This window comes from Phocoena sinus, chromosome 14, assembly GCF_008692025.1.
Source record: "Phocoena sinus isolate mPhoSin1 chromosome 14, mPhoSin1.pri, whole genome shotgun sequence".
Taxonomy (NCBI): domain Eukaryota; kingdom Metazoa; phylum Chordata; class Mammalia; order Artiodactyla; family Phocoenidae; genus Phocoena; species Phocoena sinus.
Window position 1 is genome coordinate 19,007,235 of NC_045776.1, and position 14,665 is coordinate 19,021,899.

General features: G+C 37.0%; 1 protein-coding gene across 33 annotated transcripts in view; it reads left to right on the plus strand.

The window, feature by feature from the left end:
- Positions 1-14,665, plus strand: part of TCF4 (transcription factor 4) — a 361,926-nt gene that overhangs the window by 245,869 nt on the left and 101,392 nt on the right. Inside the window, exon 1 of one of the 33 annotated variants that reach the window (XM_032654567.1) lies at positions 1,422-1,549. The exons of the other annotated variants lie outside the window; for them this stretch is intronic. Within the exon in view, the coding sequence (XP_032510458.1) occupies positions 1,541-1,549 (9 nt within the window). The 5' untranslated portion in view covers positions 1,422-1,540. Of the gene's footprint in view, positions 1-1,421; positions 1,550-14,665 lie in introns of those variants that run through there. 33 annotated transcript variants of the gene reach the window in all.

A 14,665-nucleotide genomic window follows, 5' to 3' on the forward strand; every position in this document is an offset into this window, starting at 1 on the left:
TTTGGCTTTTTATGGCAAGTGCACTTTGGCAGTGGGTTGCCGAGTTCCTCACCAAGAGGATCCTGGTTTATTCAGCAACACCTCACTTCTCCCAGTTCATTTATGATTCTGGTGAGAGTGTTTTTTCAGGAAACACACATTTCACTTTTTGACCTAGGAGCATCTGTTAGAATTTTTTTTTTAATACTACTTTGGCATTCTGGAAGTGTTAATGTCTTTCATATCTGTTTAATGCTATTTAGGGATATTTATGATCACCTCTTGGTTACTCAGGGTAAAGTGTGTCGCAATTTTTTTTAAACAGACAGGAAAGCATTCACATGAGGAAACAGATTGCTTTAAACATGTGCTTCCTGTGACAGTAAAAAGAACAAATTAGATTTAACACTGTGTAATGAACGCATAAATGTGTACATTGAAGCTTTTAAAAGCTTTATGTTCAGTTCTGGTCACAAGCAAAATTGAGTCACCCGTAAAACTTAAAGATACCTCGTTTCCTCTCAGGTTCCTGAAGTGCCCAGGAATCCAGTTCCTCACCTGCGGCTGCCTCATTGGAACCCTAAAAAAACGTGATCCGTTAAGGCTGGAGAGAATGAGCACATTCCAGACACATTCAGGGGCTAAACCAGGTTAAAGGCAGATTCAGTGTCTTTAGCGAAGAGAGCAGAGTGTTTGGGGGAGAGAAAGGGAGGATTTTATCACCATCTCCCTCCCTCTCTGAGAATCAGTGGGGAAAAAAGTATTCTTCTGAATCCCACATCGACCTCTTTCTTTTATGAAAGAAAAATAAGAAAATCTGATGTTTACTTAACTAGCCCCTACTAAGATTTAATTACGTAAGAAAAGGACTCCTTTCCTTACATAATTCAGTCTGCACTCCTGAATGCTGGCTGGCAGGGAGCGCAGAGAATCCGAGCTAATATTTCCAGTTAGACACAAGTGTTAGATTGGAGGGCAGGAATCCTCTCCCCAGAAGAGGCTCTCCTCGCCATTTCTGCCTGAGCCCCGTGGATGGTGCGTTCCCTTCCCGGTGCTCTCAGAGCTGAGGATTTGTGGCAGGCTCACCATCTCTCTGGCCAAGGAAGGCCGGGACCGAGTCCCTCAGGGGAGGGCGCATAGTTTGGGGACATCTGACTCTCTGCTAGCTCATACTGAGGTACTAATATCAAAACAGGCTGCTTATCGCTGCGCGGTGGGGCAGTGCTTTTTTTGGCTGCCGTGGTTGAAATGAAATGGGCAAGCTGTAGCCCGCTTGGCATCAGAAGGGGCGAAGGGAAGCTGGGAGATCAGAGTCAGACTGTGAATAAAAGTAACAACCAATGGTTAACTTCCTTTTTGTGTGTCACTTGGCAGCGATGCGACTGATGGCGATTTTTTTTTTTTTTTTCTAACGTGGGTGAGAGTTCAGTGCCCTAGGAAGAGCCGTAGACGCCGCTATTGTGCTTCCTCATACAGTTGACTTGCGTTGATTTCTTGAGGCCACTACCGCTGTTCCCAGAGCCAGCTCCAGGAGCTGTATACATGGCCCGTCGGACTTCGAATGAAAAAGGTAATCAGATCAGAGGTGATCCACACGAAATCTCACTGCTGATCACTAGGAAATCACCGGGAAACCAGATTCTCGCAGAAGGCAGCGGTGCCAAAGGATAAGATATGCACTTCAGTGGATATTCCCCAGTATGCAGACAATCCAAAGATCTTTTTAAATGACACGACTCCACATCCCTCATCTGCCATCAAAGAGTCGAATCCGTTTTGGGCTGTCTGGGAAACGCAGGGCTAAAATAGCCAGATTGAATTCAGACGGAATTACCTTCTGCTTTTGGGGGGAGGTTGTGGCTCTTGGGTTAGTGGCATTATTTTCTTTGAAGGATTCATTCGGAAGAGAGTTGGGGAGAATTTCTCAAGATTTTCCTCCCATTCCTCTGTTTGCAAAGAGCTGTTCCCCAAAGGCAAAAAGAGCGAGTTGCCATCTTGAGGAGTGAATTGTGTGTTTAGTGAGCACCAAATGGTCTCAGAGTTACCCTGGAATTTTCAATATATCTAGTCGCTTTCATATACTATTTATTCCCCTAACCATTTGTACAAGATATCAGTAAGATGACCAACTTTTAACAACCCTAAAAGCAGGGAAGGAAGCTTAGAAATAGAATACCATTTGTCTGGTAATTAGAGTGTATCTCTTAAGAGTTCGAGAGAATTCTGATTAACCTTTCTGTTCCCACATTCTCACATAAAATTAGCACACCTTTTAAATTATTATCTAGTATTTAAACAAACATTTTTCTGAGTCTTCTTAATGCAACAGGTTCTGGAGACACTAAAAGTGTGTTTTAGGTTTCTAAAAAACTTCATTTTTCTTACATTTTAAATGTTCTGTTTGTGCAAAATTTCGAGAATCACCATAAGGGCTTCTTTGCATTTTTAATTTAGTAACTAACATATGAATAAATTTGCATATTAATTAGTTGCAGATTAAATCATGCATACATAATTGCCTCCTTACTGTGTTTAATGTTTGTCAAAATCTCCAGCCTGGTTTGATGGATGTCATATGAAAGATTACAATTTGATGTACCCTTGGAAGTATTTACACCAATAATGCAAGATTCTTAATAGCAGAATTCTCTAGTTATATACAGTTACTAATAAACATGTAAGATAGGTACATGTCCCTTTGACTAAAATTTTTTTCTTTGCACCAAATCATTTACTATTCATAATCATTAATGCATCTCCTAATTATACAGCATATGTCTGTTAACCCTTTCATTGCCCGTCTTCAAGGGGTAGCTTCTTTTCTTTCCTTGTCCCCTAAAGAAAGCAAATTATTTCATAGGATTCTAAAATAACCACATTGCCTTTTACCTATTTCTCCTTTGCCATTTCCTGAGGATTATATAATCACTTTGTATTTTACAGTTTTAAGATCAAGAAATGACCCATGTGCCCACAATTTGTAGCTGATGGGCTCCTGCCTGCCTCTCTTTTACCAATGCTGAAAAGAATTCAGTTATTTCAGATACCTTCAATTAAATGATTAAAATAATATATAAATGTATATAGATATACACACACTCTATTTAGGAGGGTAGTTGTAGGATAAGTAAAATTATTTAACTTAAATTTTATTCTATTTTGAATATTGTAATGCATTTAATGTATTATCATCAGCTATAGGATGGATATGTTTTTGTGTTTTGTACTAGGACTGAGGCCTCTGCAGTAGAACTGACTAGAGAGTGGATGCTCTTGATTCGACATAGTTAAAAAAAATATGTATGCCAATAAGTGTTCTTTTTAATTAATTCCTCAGGTATTTAATTTTTTTAAGTTTTATTTTACTCATGTAAAGAGCCGACCAACTGGCTCTTTTTTTTTTTTTTTTTGCTATTTTGATGTCTAAGCTGCTTATCACACTGTATTACCCTGCATTAATGAGTATTCCTACTGTGCAAAATTCTATCAAAAATGATGGTGTGAATGTCATTTTTAATTGGAAGTTTATACAGTCAAATTTATAGTACACAACAAAAAATATGTACGTAGTTCTGCTCCAAGCCTTTTTTAGGCTATTGATCTTTTTGGTTTAAGTGTACATTTTTGTCATTCTGACTTTAAATATAGTGTGAGAATCTGGACAAATATTACTAAGTTTGTGTTAATACCATTGTTGGGGGAAGAGGGAAACTAAGGCACCAGACAATAATAATGCCTTTTAATTATAAGAGGAACAAATACAGGAATTACCAAGAATCTTTTTTCATGGACGCATTTTAAACATGAAAACCTGCTGACCAATTTTATACGTTCCACAGAAGTCATAATATTTGATTTCTGTCTATTTAATTGTTGAATGCCTCGCATTTATATGCCTAGTAAAGAGACCGAAGGTTAAAATGAGTTCAAAGCATAAAGAGCTGATTTTCTTTATTTGATTCTTACTTGGGAGAAATAATACCTCCTGGTCGCCTACCTCAGGATCATTTTTTTCTAATCACAAGGCACAATGAACTATTTATTGATTTAGCAAAACATTCTAATGCAGCACACAATATCGTACTCAGTTGTTCAGTAAAGAGAAAAATGAAATGAAAGTTGCAGAACTTATAAAAGGAAGCAAGCAGTCAGGCCTGAAGCATCATATTTACCCACAGCCGCTGTGCCTAGGTAACTCAGGGCATATGGTATGTAAATGATGTTTGGAGATTCTTGCCAAATCTGCACACGACGGGATAAATTAAGGACAGGTTTCCCTGGGTGTAAGTTCCATGATTGTGGCCGGCACGCTCTGCTCGGATGTGTTTGTTCTGTTCTTGTCTTTCAGCAAGAGCGTCACACAGCCTTCAGTGGCCAAATCTGGTCCTCAGTCAGCTTTTAAGACATTATTTTTAATTCCTAAGAATCGGTTTTATAATTAAACCAAAAATATAGTACCAATTTGCCAAAGCTTCCTTTTGCCCCAACATTTGAGAAGATCTGAATAATTCATCGGTATATATTTGGCTATCACCCATTTAAATGGGTATTTTTGACAGTGGAAATGGAGTGGTCTTAGCCCCTGAAGAAAGGTGTTACTAAATAGTAACTTTTCTCTAGGTTAGGATTAAGATGTTTTTCTAGAACAGGCAGTGGTTTATTTTGAATAATTAATAATTTTAATTCTGAGTTAGCCAGGTCATAATTTATGAATTCAACTGGATAACTCAAATTGCTAGTATCAGTTATTTAATTTCAAATTATTATTTCGTAGTATATGCTCTTACTTCTAGAAGGGTGCGGGCACTGTCCCCTGCATCTATTTAAAACTCATTTTAAGTAGGCAAGGGTTTTTATACTATTTCCTTTTTTCTGAAAGGAATTTTTTTTCTAGGCCGGGTGTCTTAGCCCATTGTTTTTAATACTTTAAATTAAGGTCCATCTTGATTTATCTTGGAACTGTGTAATTGGAGATTTTGTTTAGAAATGATGGCAGATCCTTTTTTCCTATGACAGTTCATCAGAATATACCTAAATAGTGCATTCACCGTGAAGGCTCAGTTATGAATACAAGACTTACACGCTATTAATAAAAGTTATTTCAGGCTATTTAAAGTATGTGGAGTATGATTTAGGATGTTTTATTGTTTTTATTGGTAAGAATGTTTTTACTGAATCAAGCTGTTATTTTTTGAAGGTAATGCTCTTAATATTATGGTTTGATTTGAATGAGCAGTGGAGGGAGGCTCTGTCCCTGCAATTACATTTCATTTGTGAAACACAAATAACATGCCAGTTACTGTATGGAAAATGACATTAGGCTCAGTCCTTGTTCATGGCTGTGTATATTGGGTAAAATCAGGGGAAAAAATACCCTTGAGGTCAATATCAAGCAATACTTCTTGACTCAGATCCAGTTTAAAAGTCATGTAAATGCTTGTGGTTCTGGAGGAGTTCACAAAAGTTTTGTGTGGTCCATAGTTTGTGAACTCAGGTGAAGTTTTGATCTGATTATTCTCTGACCACCCCTTGGTTCATTGAAACTCCTTTGCACAGCTGTGCTCCCAACTCAACAACAGAGAACAGAAATAATCTTCGCTGGAAAATAAAGCTCAGTCGGTCTTCCAACTTTACTGGGAACTTGCAGCCTTCAGGACAGCGAAATGGCCAACCACAGTTGAGATTAAAGAGATCAGATTAAATGTATTGCACAGTAGGGTGGCATGGCCCTAGTTTCCTTCATGCAAGTGCCGTGCATGCCAACAGCGTTAAGCACTGCAGCCACTTACTAAGATTTTTGGTTTGAAACGTCAGTCATCGGACCAACATTTAAAATGAAGCACCTGCATTTATTCAAAGAAATTAAGGTATATTAGGATATGCAGAGGTGAGTTGAGGTGTTTTTCTGTGTGTATTTTTTTTCCGGCAAGAGCCATAAATAATAAAGATAAAACATCTCAAGTATTAAAGCAGTCTGTGTTCCATGCACTGTATGGTTCAAAATGACTTAGCCTTTTAAAAATTTTTCAGAAAGAAAAGTATATAAAGAGTGAGATAAATGAAATTTGCATCTCTACAGACAACTCTGCGTAGCAAATTTAGGATTCTAGCATTTTTCTTCCAAACATCTGAAAATTGGGAATTTAAAAGGAGACCCGGACAAATCCTTAACTATTACATTGCTACCAGGTGTCTCTAAGATTATAATCAGTAAGTTAGGAAACTTTTTTAAAAAGGTATAAACATCTAAAATGATAACTTATTTTTGTAGATGCTTTCAGACATTTCTTCTTAGTTAAGGACATTGAAAGTGTATTAACTGTTTGTTATACACTTAGTAAATTTTAGGTAGACCAGATGCATTAAGCTTGCTTCCTGAAAGATATGACTTACTTGTATCCAGATCTCAAGTGTGTTTCAAGCCAGTTTTTACAAAATGTTAGTGCCTTTCTCTTAGGATTCTAATCAACAAAATTCCAGTCTTCAGCTCCCCATCTGACATCAGCCAGAAAGTATGGAGAGCGATTGATGATACTGTATCATCATGTACCCACTTAGCTTTGAATCTGCTTAAGGCTCAAGTGTCAAATTTAAAAATTCAGCAAATATTTATTGCACACCTACCAAGTGCCAGGCTTCCTGGAGAGTGCACAGCCATGGACCAGAGTTCCTGCCATTGTGAAGATTTATGCAGAGATACAAGTGGCCGCAAGTAGTTTTCCAAGCAAGAGTTCATTTCATAATGCTTCATAGGGGCCCAGTACCACGGATCCACCTTGTGGACTAATAAATACAGAGACTAGGTCTCTTAAAAGTCCAACAATTGATGTAATCGCCCAGTCCCTGGTAACAATGTAATATATAATATAAAGATGAAATCAACTATGAGATTTACCGTAATTCTTGGCGAGTTTCTTTGTTATCAGCATATTTTTAACAATGTAACAAAATAACATCTTTCAAAGTTTTTTTTTTTTTTTTCTGTCGTGCCTAAAATCTGGTTAAATGGAATGTGTTGGAAAGGACAACAAAAAAAGGTTAAATATGTGGAAATGACATGGAAAGCACCTGCTTCTTTGTTTTGTTTTCCTCCACGTCATTAGGAAATAATGTCTAGCCATAGGAGGGTATGTTGTCCCTCTAAGAAAATGTTTATGAAAAGAAGTTTTAAAGTAGAATATAGATTAAATAAGTAGGGGAGACCTGCCAAGAAAAACCAAAGAAGACATGAAACAGGAGTCTGCATCACACATACTGAGTGACATAACAGGGTCACCTCTCAAAAGTGACAATGCATGTATCCATTTTTATATCTTTGGCATATTGTTGGCACGATTAATTATTCCATTGAGAAAATAGCCACACTATACAAGAGAAAGGAAGATAAATTAGATTCTCCAAGCCCCCTTCTGCAAAGTATATGTGTAAATGACTACACTCTCTGCCAGCCCAGCAAATAAAATTTGGTCCGTCCCTGTTCCTCCGCAGCTTATAATCCAGGTGAGGGAAAGGCCAGGCTCATGAAATCAAAACTAATCATTAAAACGTTTGAAAACTGGGAAAACAATTCATCATAGCCACATGTGTGTGTATGTGTTTTATCAGTATCAGGTAGGTATAGCTCTATTCGAAAATTTTTGTCTAATAATATACTCATTTTTTTCCATTTCATGAAGGCTTGACTTATTCTCAGATTGAAGTTACAGCTGGCTGTAAAGTGTTTTTCTGACAACTCTGGACTTGATCATTTCTGTCATTGTGGAAAGGAAGGAAATAAATCTCTTTTTGTTCCTCCTTCACTCAATGAGCAAAAATGTAACTGAGCTCCTATTATATGCATATAACATTGTTATAGGGCGGGGCAAAGAAATTTAAATCATAATCTCTACTCTTTAAAAATTTATAGTATCTGGGGGCAATAAAGTAGGGGCACAATTTATTTAGCTACGATTCATGGCATTAAACTTTGTTCAAGAGCCATATATTCTAGAATGGTCCTTATCTGGAAGTGACTACAGAACTTGATTCTGGATGGCTGAGAGTTACAGATCTGGCAAGATGAAGAAAGAGGCCACAGATAGTGATTGAGCTTCTAACAGCTTCTGTGTATCTCTCCCCTGTTGTTGAGCTTTTTGCTTGTTTAGCTGCAGAAACAACTTTTGATTGGCTTTATATTTTCAGAGATTGGTTATCCAGAGATATCGCATTATAATAAAAACATAAATCACAGAATTTTTAAGTTGGGGGAAAAAAAACTCGTGATCGCAATTTAACACTTATTTATTCAAAACATATATATTTATAAAGAAACTGAGATTTAGATAAAGCCAGAACTTGAAGCAACGTCTTGGTTTCTGGCTTCCACATTATTTTAATAAGGACAGGAGAACAGGTGATGGAGATGGAGGTCTCATCCCCACATACTTGGAGAATCAGAAATTTTAGCTCTTTTGGAAGTCGTTAAAAAAAACCAAAAAGACAATTAAAATTTTTTTAACTTTTTTATGTTTAAAAATTATTTATCATAAAATATAGCCATTTGTTTAGTAATGGTACTAAGAATGACTTGATACAGAAATGCTTAACTCTGAGAAAGCCTATGGGCCCAAACATTTTATTTTATTTTTTTTAATGTACTTATTTTTATTGAAAAAAGTATAAGTTGATCAGTTATAGATCAGCATTGCTAGCAAGTTGGAAGGACACAGGCCATGTACAAAATGGGTAAGGCTTGAGGAACTCTTAAGTTTACTGTGTTTTCTGTACCCTTTCCTTGCACACAACACATATGCACACATACCTATATGGTAGCACTGAGTGGGTAGGTGCTTAGACCCCATAAAGAACATGGCTTGCAGGCTCCGAACAGATATTAGAGAACATGTCACGTGCTGTGGAAAAGGAAATCTCTGGTTGGGTATAAGCATGGGAAAGTTGACCTGTTTAAGATTTTGACTCATATTAAGCAAATTTTAAGTTGTTTTACTTTCAGAATGCATTTGATAATCCCATTCAAAGGAGGCAGAAAGCTGACTGACATTTTGGGAAACACCCTTGTCAAACAAATAGAGGCAGCTTTCATACCTCTGGTTTGTAAGCACCATAATTTGGCAATTTGGCGCTATTAACTACTAATGCCGGCTATGACTAGGAAGACGTCATTTTAAATCAGTTTCTGCCCAACCATAAGTGAGTGGAAGTAAGATCCTTACTGCCCTATGAGTTTTGGGCACTCCTCACCTATACCTGATTCGGCTGGCCTAATGTTAGAAACTGAAATGTATCGGTGTCGATTTTTTGCCAAATGCTTCTAATTTTAATGCTGTTTGTGTTCAGTGAAAGCTTATAATTTATTTCTGTTTTATTTAGTAGAAGCTCAAAAATTTCTGTAATGGCAGCTTATCCCTTTTAAAACAATTTCTTTGGGGGTTACTCATGGAATTTGCTGTAAGCACTTGTCTCAATGGATGATGACGCAAAACATGTCATGTGACTCTTCACGCATCTCTGTGTTTGTGTGTGGGGTAGATGTTTAAGTGGTTATGATTAACAGAGGAAGAGGTCATTTGTTTTTGAGACTGAGTAGTTAAAATTCAAGGTCATTTTGAGTTAAAGAATGCAGTATTTAGGTCAGGAATGGACCAATGACCAAGCCTAAGCTTTAGGCTAAGGATCAGCCTTGAGGGAACTTATATCTGCTACTCCTTCCTCCTGAAATACCATTAATTCTTGCTCCGCGGGGCTGGTTCCCAGTTACACAAAAGAATATTTTAGGCAGAAACTTTATAAAACAGGAATTTGAGATAGACATTTCGATAACGGATGTGCACTGGATGCTAATCTCGTATGGTCATTCACTTCCATTTTAAAACATTGTTTTTCATTCTTTTTACCTACTCTTTTAATTCTGAGTGTTTAACAGAGATAGCCATTAAAGTATTTGAAAATTGTTTGTTCTCTGACCAGCAAGCAATTCGTTGTTCTACTTGCTCAGTGATGTCAAAGAAAGGTAATCAACAGTTAGAAACCTCAGGAAGTTGTTAGAATTCCCAGCCCCAAAGGGACTTAACAAACCCTGGACAATTATTCTATTTAGAATGAAAATGGTTTTCATTGTGATATCGCATTTCCCTCTGATCACTGAGCAATGCATTGGGAAGCCCATTATTTATTCACAATGTTTAAAAAATTGTGTACATCCTGTGCCCAGATTCCAGTCTGCTTCATCAATCCATTTTGTCAAAAGTTTCTCAGATGGCATCCTTCATCCAGGCAAACAAACATACCCAGGATTTCCCCTTTAACTTTTCGGGAATTCATTTTTACACGTGCATCAATTTGACGGAAAAAACAGTTGTCGTCTTATTTCATTTGATACAGGTGATTGTGGTAAGCCTGCTAGCTTTCTTCATCTAGGAAGTGCAGCAATCTGAGTCAACTTCCTCCATCTCTGTTTTTATATTGTCCAGTGTGATGCTTCCTCATTGCACCAAAATAGAAATGGTTTGTTTTTGTATCAAACTTGGAGACTGGCTATGGATTATACTGGGTTAGGATAAAGGAATTTTTTTTCCCCCGAAGAACATTCCACTTATCCCAGGGGAAAGAGATTGATGTCCTGGGCAAAAAATAAGAAGCGCAATGAAGGCTTTTCTGCTTAACTGAAATATCTCCTTCAGTCGTCAGAAGTGTCACTTACACTATCATTTTCTAATTTCATTCAATGTTTGCGAGATTTTGGTAGTAGAATAAATGTATGACTTTTGCAATTACAGGTCTTTGCATGGCATTGAGGAAGGAAGAAGTGAACTTCAGTTTGAGTCAATCGTGCAGTTTGCATTGCAATTAAACATGAAAATCTATATATTCTGTTCTTGCAACTGAGTGTATGTGACTTTACCATATCGTATATGCCCTTAGATACGTGTTCCCCGGTCTGCAGGGTAGTGCCATTTTATATCTCTGGCTTGGTGAGTTTCTTCGAAAATATTATGTTCATGTGGGTAATGACATGCTCATTGTATTCTTTACCATAGAAATGAGAAAACGTGGAAAAGTGGGAAAATGATTCTCACCAGATCCAACTGCATGCAAGAATTTTGGAACCAGTTTTTTGCATTTATTTTGCATACTACTGTATGTCACCAAAACAGTATATGTCTGTGAGTTTTTATAATACCGTATAAAGCAAAATGAGAAACCTCCTCTTTCTTCTGAAGAGAAATACTGCCACAGAAAGGTAGAAGATGAATATTTGTGGAACAGAAGAAGTCTGGTCAAAAAAATTTAGTCCGTATTGCTTACCCTTAGTAATCAATATGACTACACGCTATCTGACCAGCCAGGGAGAGAATAAATATTGATCATGTGATAAACCATTTAGATGTCTGCATATGAACCCAAGCCATATAAAAGTAGCCAATTCAAGATAACGGTGGGAAGTCTCTGATTAGGCCACAAATAGAATTTAGATTTCCCAGTCTATGCTGATAATTTGATACTCTTCTATGATAAAAGCATCCTTCAAACTAAACTTCTCTACATTTGAACCATACGAATTCTTAAAACTATTGTACCTGTAATAATCTAAATGGTGCTAAGAGAATAAGTTTATGCCCCGGAGATGACTGAGATGATTTGTGCTTTATCTTAGTCCTACGTGTAATACGGATTTGCTTCAGAGAAATATTTCTATAATTATGTGACAAGTATATTTGTCTGAGATAAGTATTTTCTCCAGATAAATGTGTATTTGGCAAAAAAGTTTGAGATAATTGGGATTCCAATTGAAGAGAACCATTGTTTTAAAGTAATAAAGCTTACTCACTTATCAGAGAACATAGTTATTTTCCATTCTAAAGATCTCAATACAAAGAAATATAGAAATGTCCATACAGGAAGTTTGATGGTGTTCACTCCTAGATTGCAAGGCTGTCTCAAGTTACGGTCATCAGAAAAGATTCTTTTTACTCTGTGTGTGTGTGCATGTGTGTATGTGTGTGTCTGCATCCCCCTTTGGATAATTAAATCTTTTATGAAGTGGATTTTTGTCATTGCAGTTTCAGTTGGTTTTTAAACACCAACCCCATCTTAGGTATTATAAGCTATCGCCATTCACTAAAATTTTTATAATATAACAATCCTTGTGTGTCCATTTACTACTAACTCAACAGCAACATTAGTTTAGCTTATGAATTAAATGTCTCCTACTGGAGAGCAAAAAAAACTAATCTGTCTAGCTTCTGAATAACTTAAGTTCAGTAATACCTCCTGTTTTCAGTGCATAAGGGTAGCCCAGATAAGCTCCTTTCTCTGACGTGGCAAAATTTATCATTCATTTATGTTTAAATATGAGAACATAGATTCTGATACTGACGCATCAACAGTAAGTATGTATTCTAAGTAACCAACTGAACATACAAGCTTCTCATGCCAGTAGTGTGATTTGATTGCTCAGTAGTGAAGAGCTTAGCGTGGTCCTGTGTTTTTATAATTTTTGTCCATTTTAGTAGACCTCTGTTACTTACTGCCTATTTTGGGTGGGGATTGCTTTCCCACTGTTCTTTAAGGCACTCTTGCACTGAGGAAAGAGCAGAGGGACAAGGAAGTTTACTCGTTTATAACATGCCCCTGCTATGCTAAATGAGGTGTCCTCTCATTTATGCCTCAAAAGAAGCACTTGTGTTAAGAGGAGGAAACTAAAACTCAAACCTGTGATATGACTTGGCCCCTGTCACACTGCTGCAGAGGAGCGAGGTGGTAATTCTCATACAGAAATATCTGACCCTCAAGTTTAAGCCCTGGGGATTTTGTAGCTTTGTGATCTGTGAAATGTCATCCAAGACTTTTTGTGCCTTAATTCTCTGTCTTTAAAGTAGGGATGATAATACCTGTCATGGAGTATTAGTTATGAAGATGAAAGTAGTGTAGGCAACTGTATTCTCTTTAAATTGTATATCACTATACATGTATTAGTTAACTGTCTTATTATCAGAAATTTTTGATAGGGTAGATATTTACCTAAGGAGGTCATTGACTTTATAAGTTTGCTTGTTCCATTATGTTATGTAATCACTGTATGTTGGATATCACTGTTTTCCTTGGGGTATGATGTTTAGCTAATTCAGCCATACTAGGTCAAAAAGAACAGCATTGTAGAAGTAAGCAAGTATCCTATAAAAAAATTGTTTAGTGACTTAAATAGAAACATGGAGTTGTACAAGTTCTACCAAGTTATATTTTGGGGGAAAATGACATTCCCTTCAAATGGCCATCATTCATTCATTCATTCAGTCACTTGTTAAGCACCTGCCTTATTTTGGGCAATCTGCAGGGTACATGTATGCGTGTGTTTATTAGGTTTATTTGGACTTCGAAGTAACAGTGTAATGTTGCAGTCATTATTCAGAAAAAGAGGCAGAATTTACTTTAATGAGATCTGTGATTGGGAGTGAATAGTTGAGTTCCTTACCCCATAATAGTTTGTTGTCCGATTGTTTAATACATGTACGACTGTCCCTACTTCACAATTAAAGCATTAGTCTTTGGTCTTATTTTTGCATTTTATTAAGAGCACTGGTCACATGACCTTGAGCACATGACACTGGTCATGTAGCAGATCTCTGAGGGCAGGAAGACTGTTGTACATTTCTCTGAATCCTGTGCACATCCCACAACGGGGCTCTCCAGAGTTGGCAAATGGTAAATAATTGTTTGTGAAATGATTGAATGAATGCAGAAATCCAAGACTCTCCACTCAAGTGGTGTAGAATGTTTACTTGTTCTTTGATGCAGTCATTCATTCAGCAAGTTTTTACTGAACGTGTACCTTGTAGGTGATACTATACGCGTGCGTTTCCGAGTTCTGGTCAGATATTCCCCCGATTTTTGTGACAACTCTAGGTATGTGTCCCCAATTCCCCTTCATCCCAAATATACCTGTCAAGGATTTTTTGGAAAATCACAAAAGAACTGTAAACTTTAGAGAAAAAGTTAAGAATAATAGGGATGTATTTTAGGTGGTCAGTATTCTAAACAATAATTGTACTGGTAAGGACTTTTTTTCCCAAAAGTGGCGGAGAAAACACTTGGGCACACTGCCTACCCCTAGTGTCCTCAATGGTGTTTGCAGTTAACCATCAGAGAGCTTGGTGGCTTACTGTTTTCAGTGGCTAACCTCCATTCCCAGTCCTTTCAGTGATAAAAAGGGACTCTGTCTAGCTACTGCTAGTTAGGTAACTTGCCCAATTTTACGCTGATGAAACAAACAACAGACCAGGTCAGGGTCCCTTAAAAATTGGCTGCTATGATTAAGACTTCTTTTAAAATTATTATGAAACACATGAATTTATGCATATAGCTTCAGTTGTTTCTATACTTCTGTGCTAACGCCCCACGCATCACACTAAAAATTTATCATGGGTGATATTTCTGTCACAAAGAAAACTTCAAAGTCTGAGTTTGCAGAAAAGTCTCAGTTGACAAGCCACCGACTTGAGTTCTGTGATTGAAATATACTCCAAGGTCAGCAAACCCAAACTTGAACATCACTGGATGATAATACATTCAGTGTCTCATTGGTTATAATGCAAAGAGCACCTTTCAAAGGAGTATATCTTTATTAATCATTGCAAATTTGTACTTTTGAAATTTCAGACCCTTTTTCATTAGTTAATAAAGCCAGGAA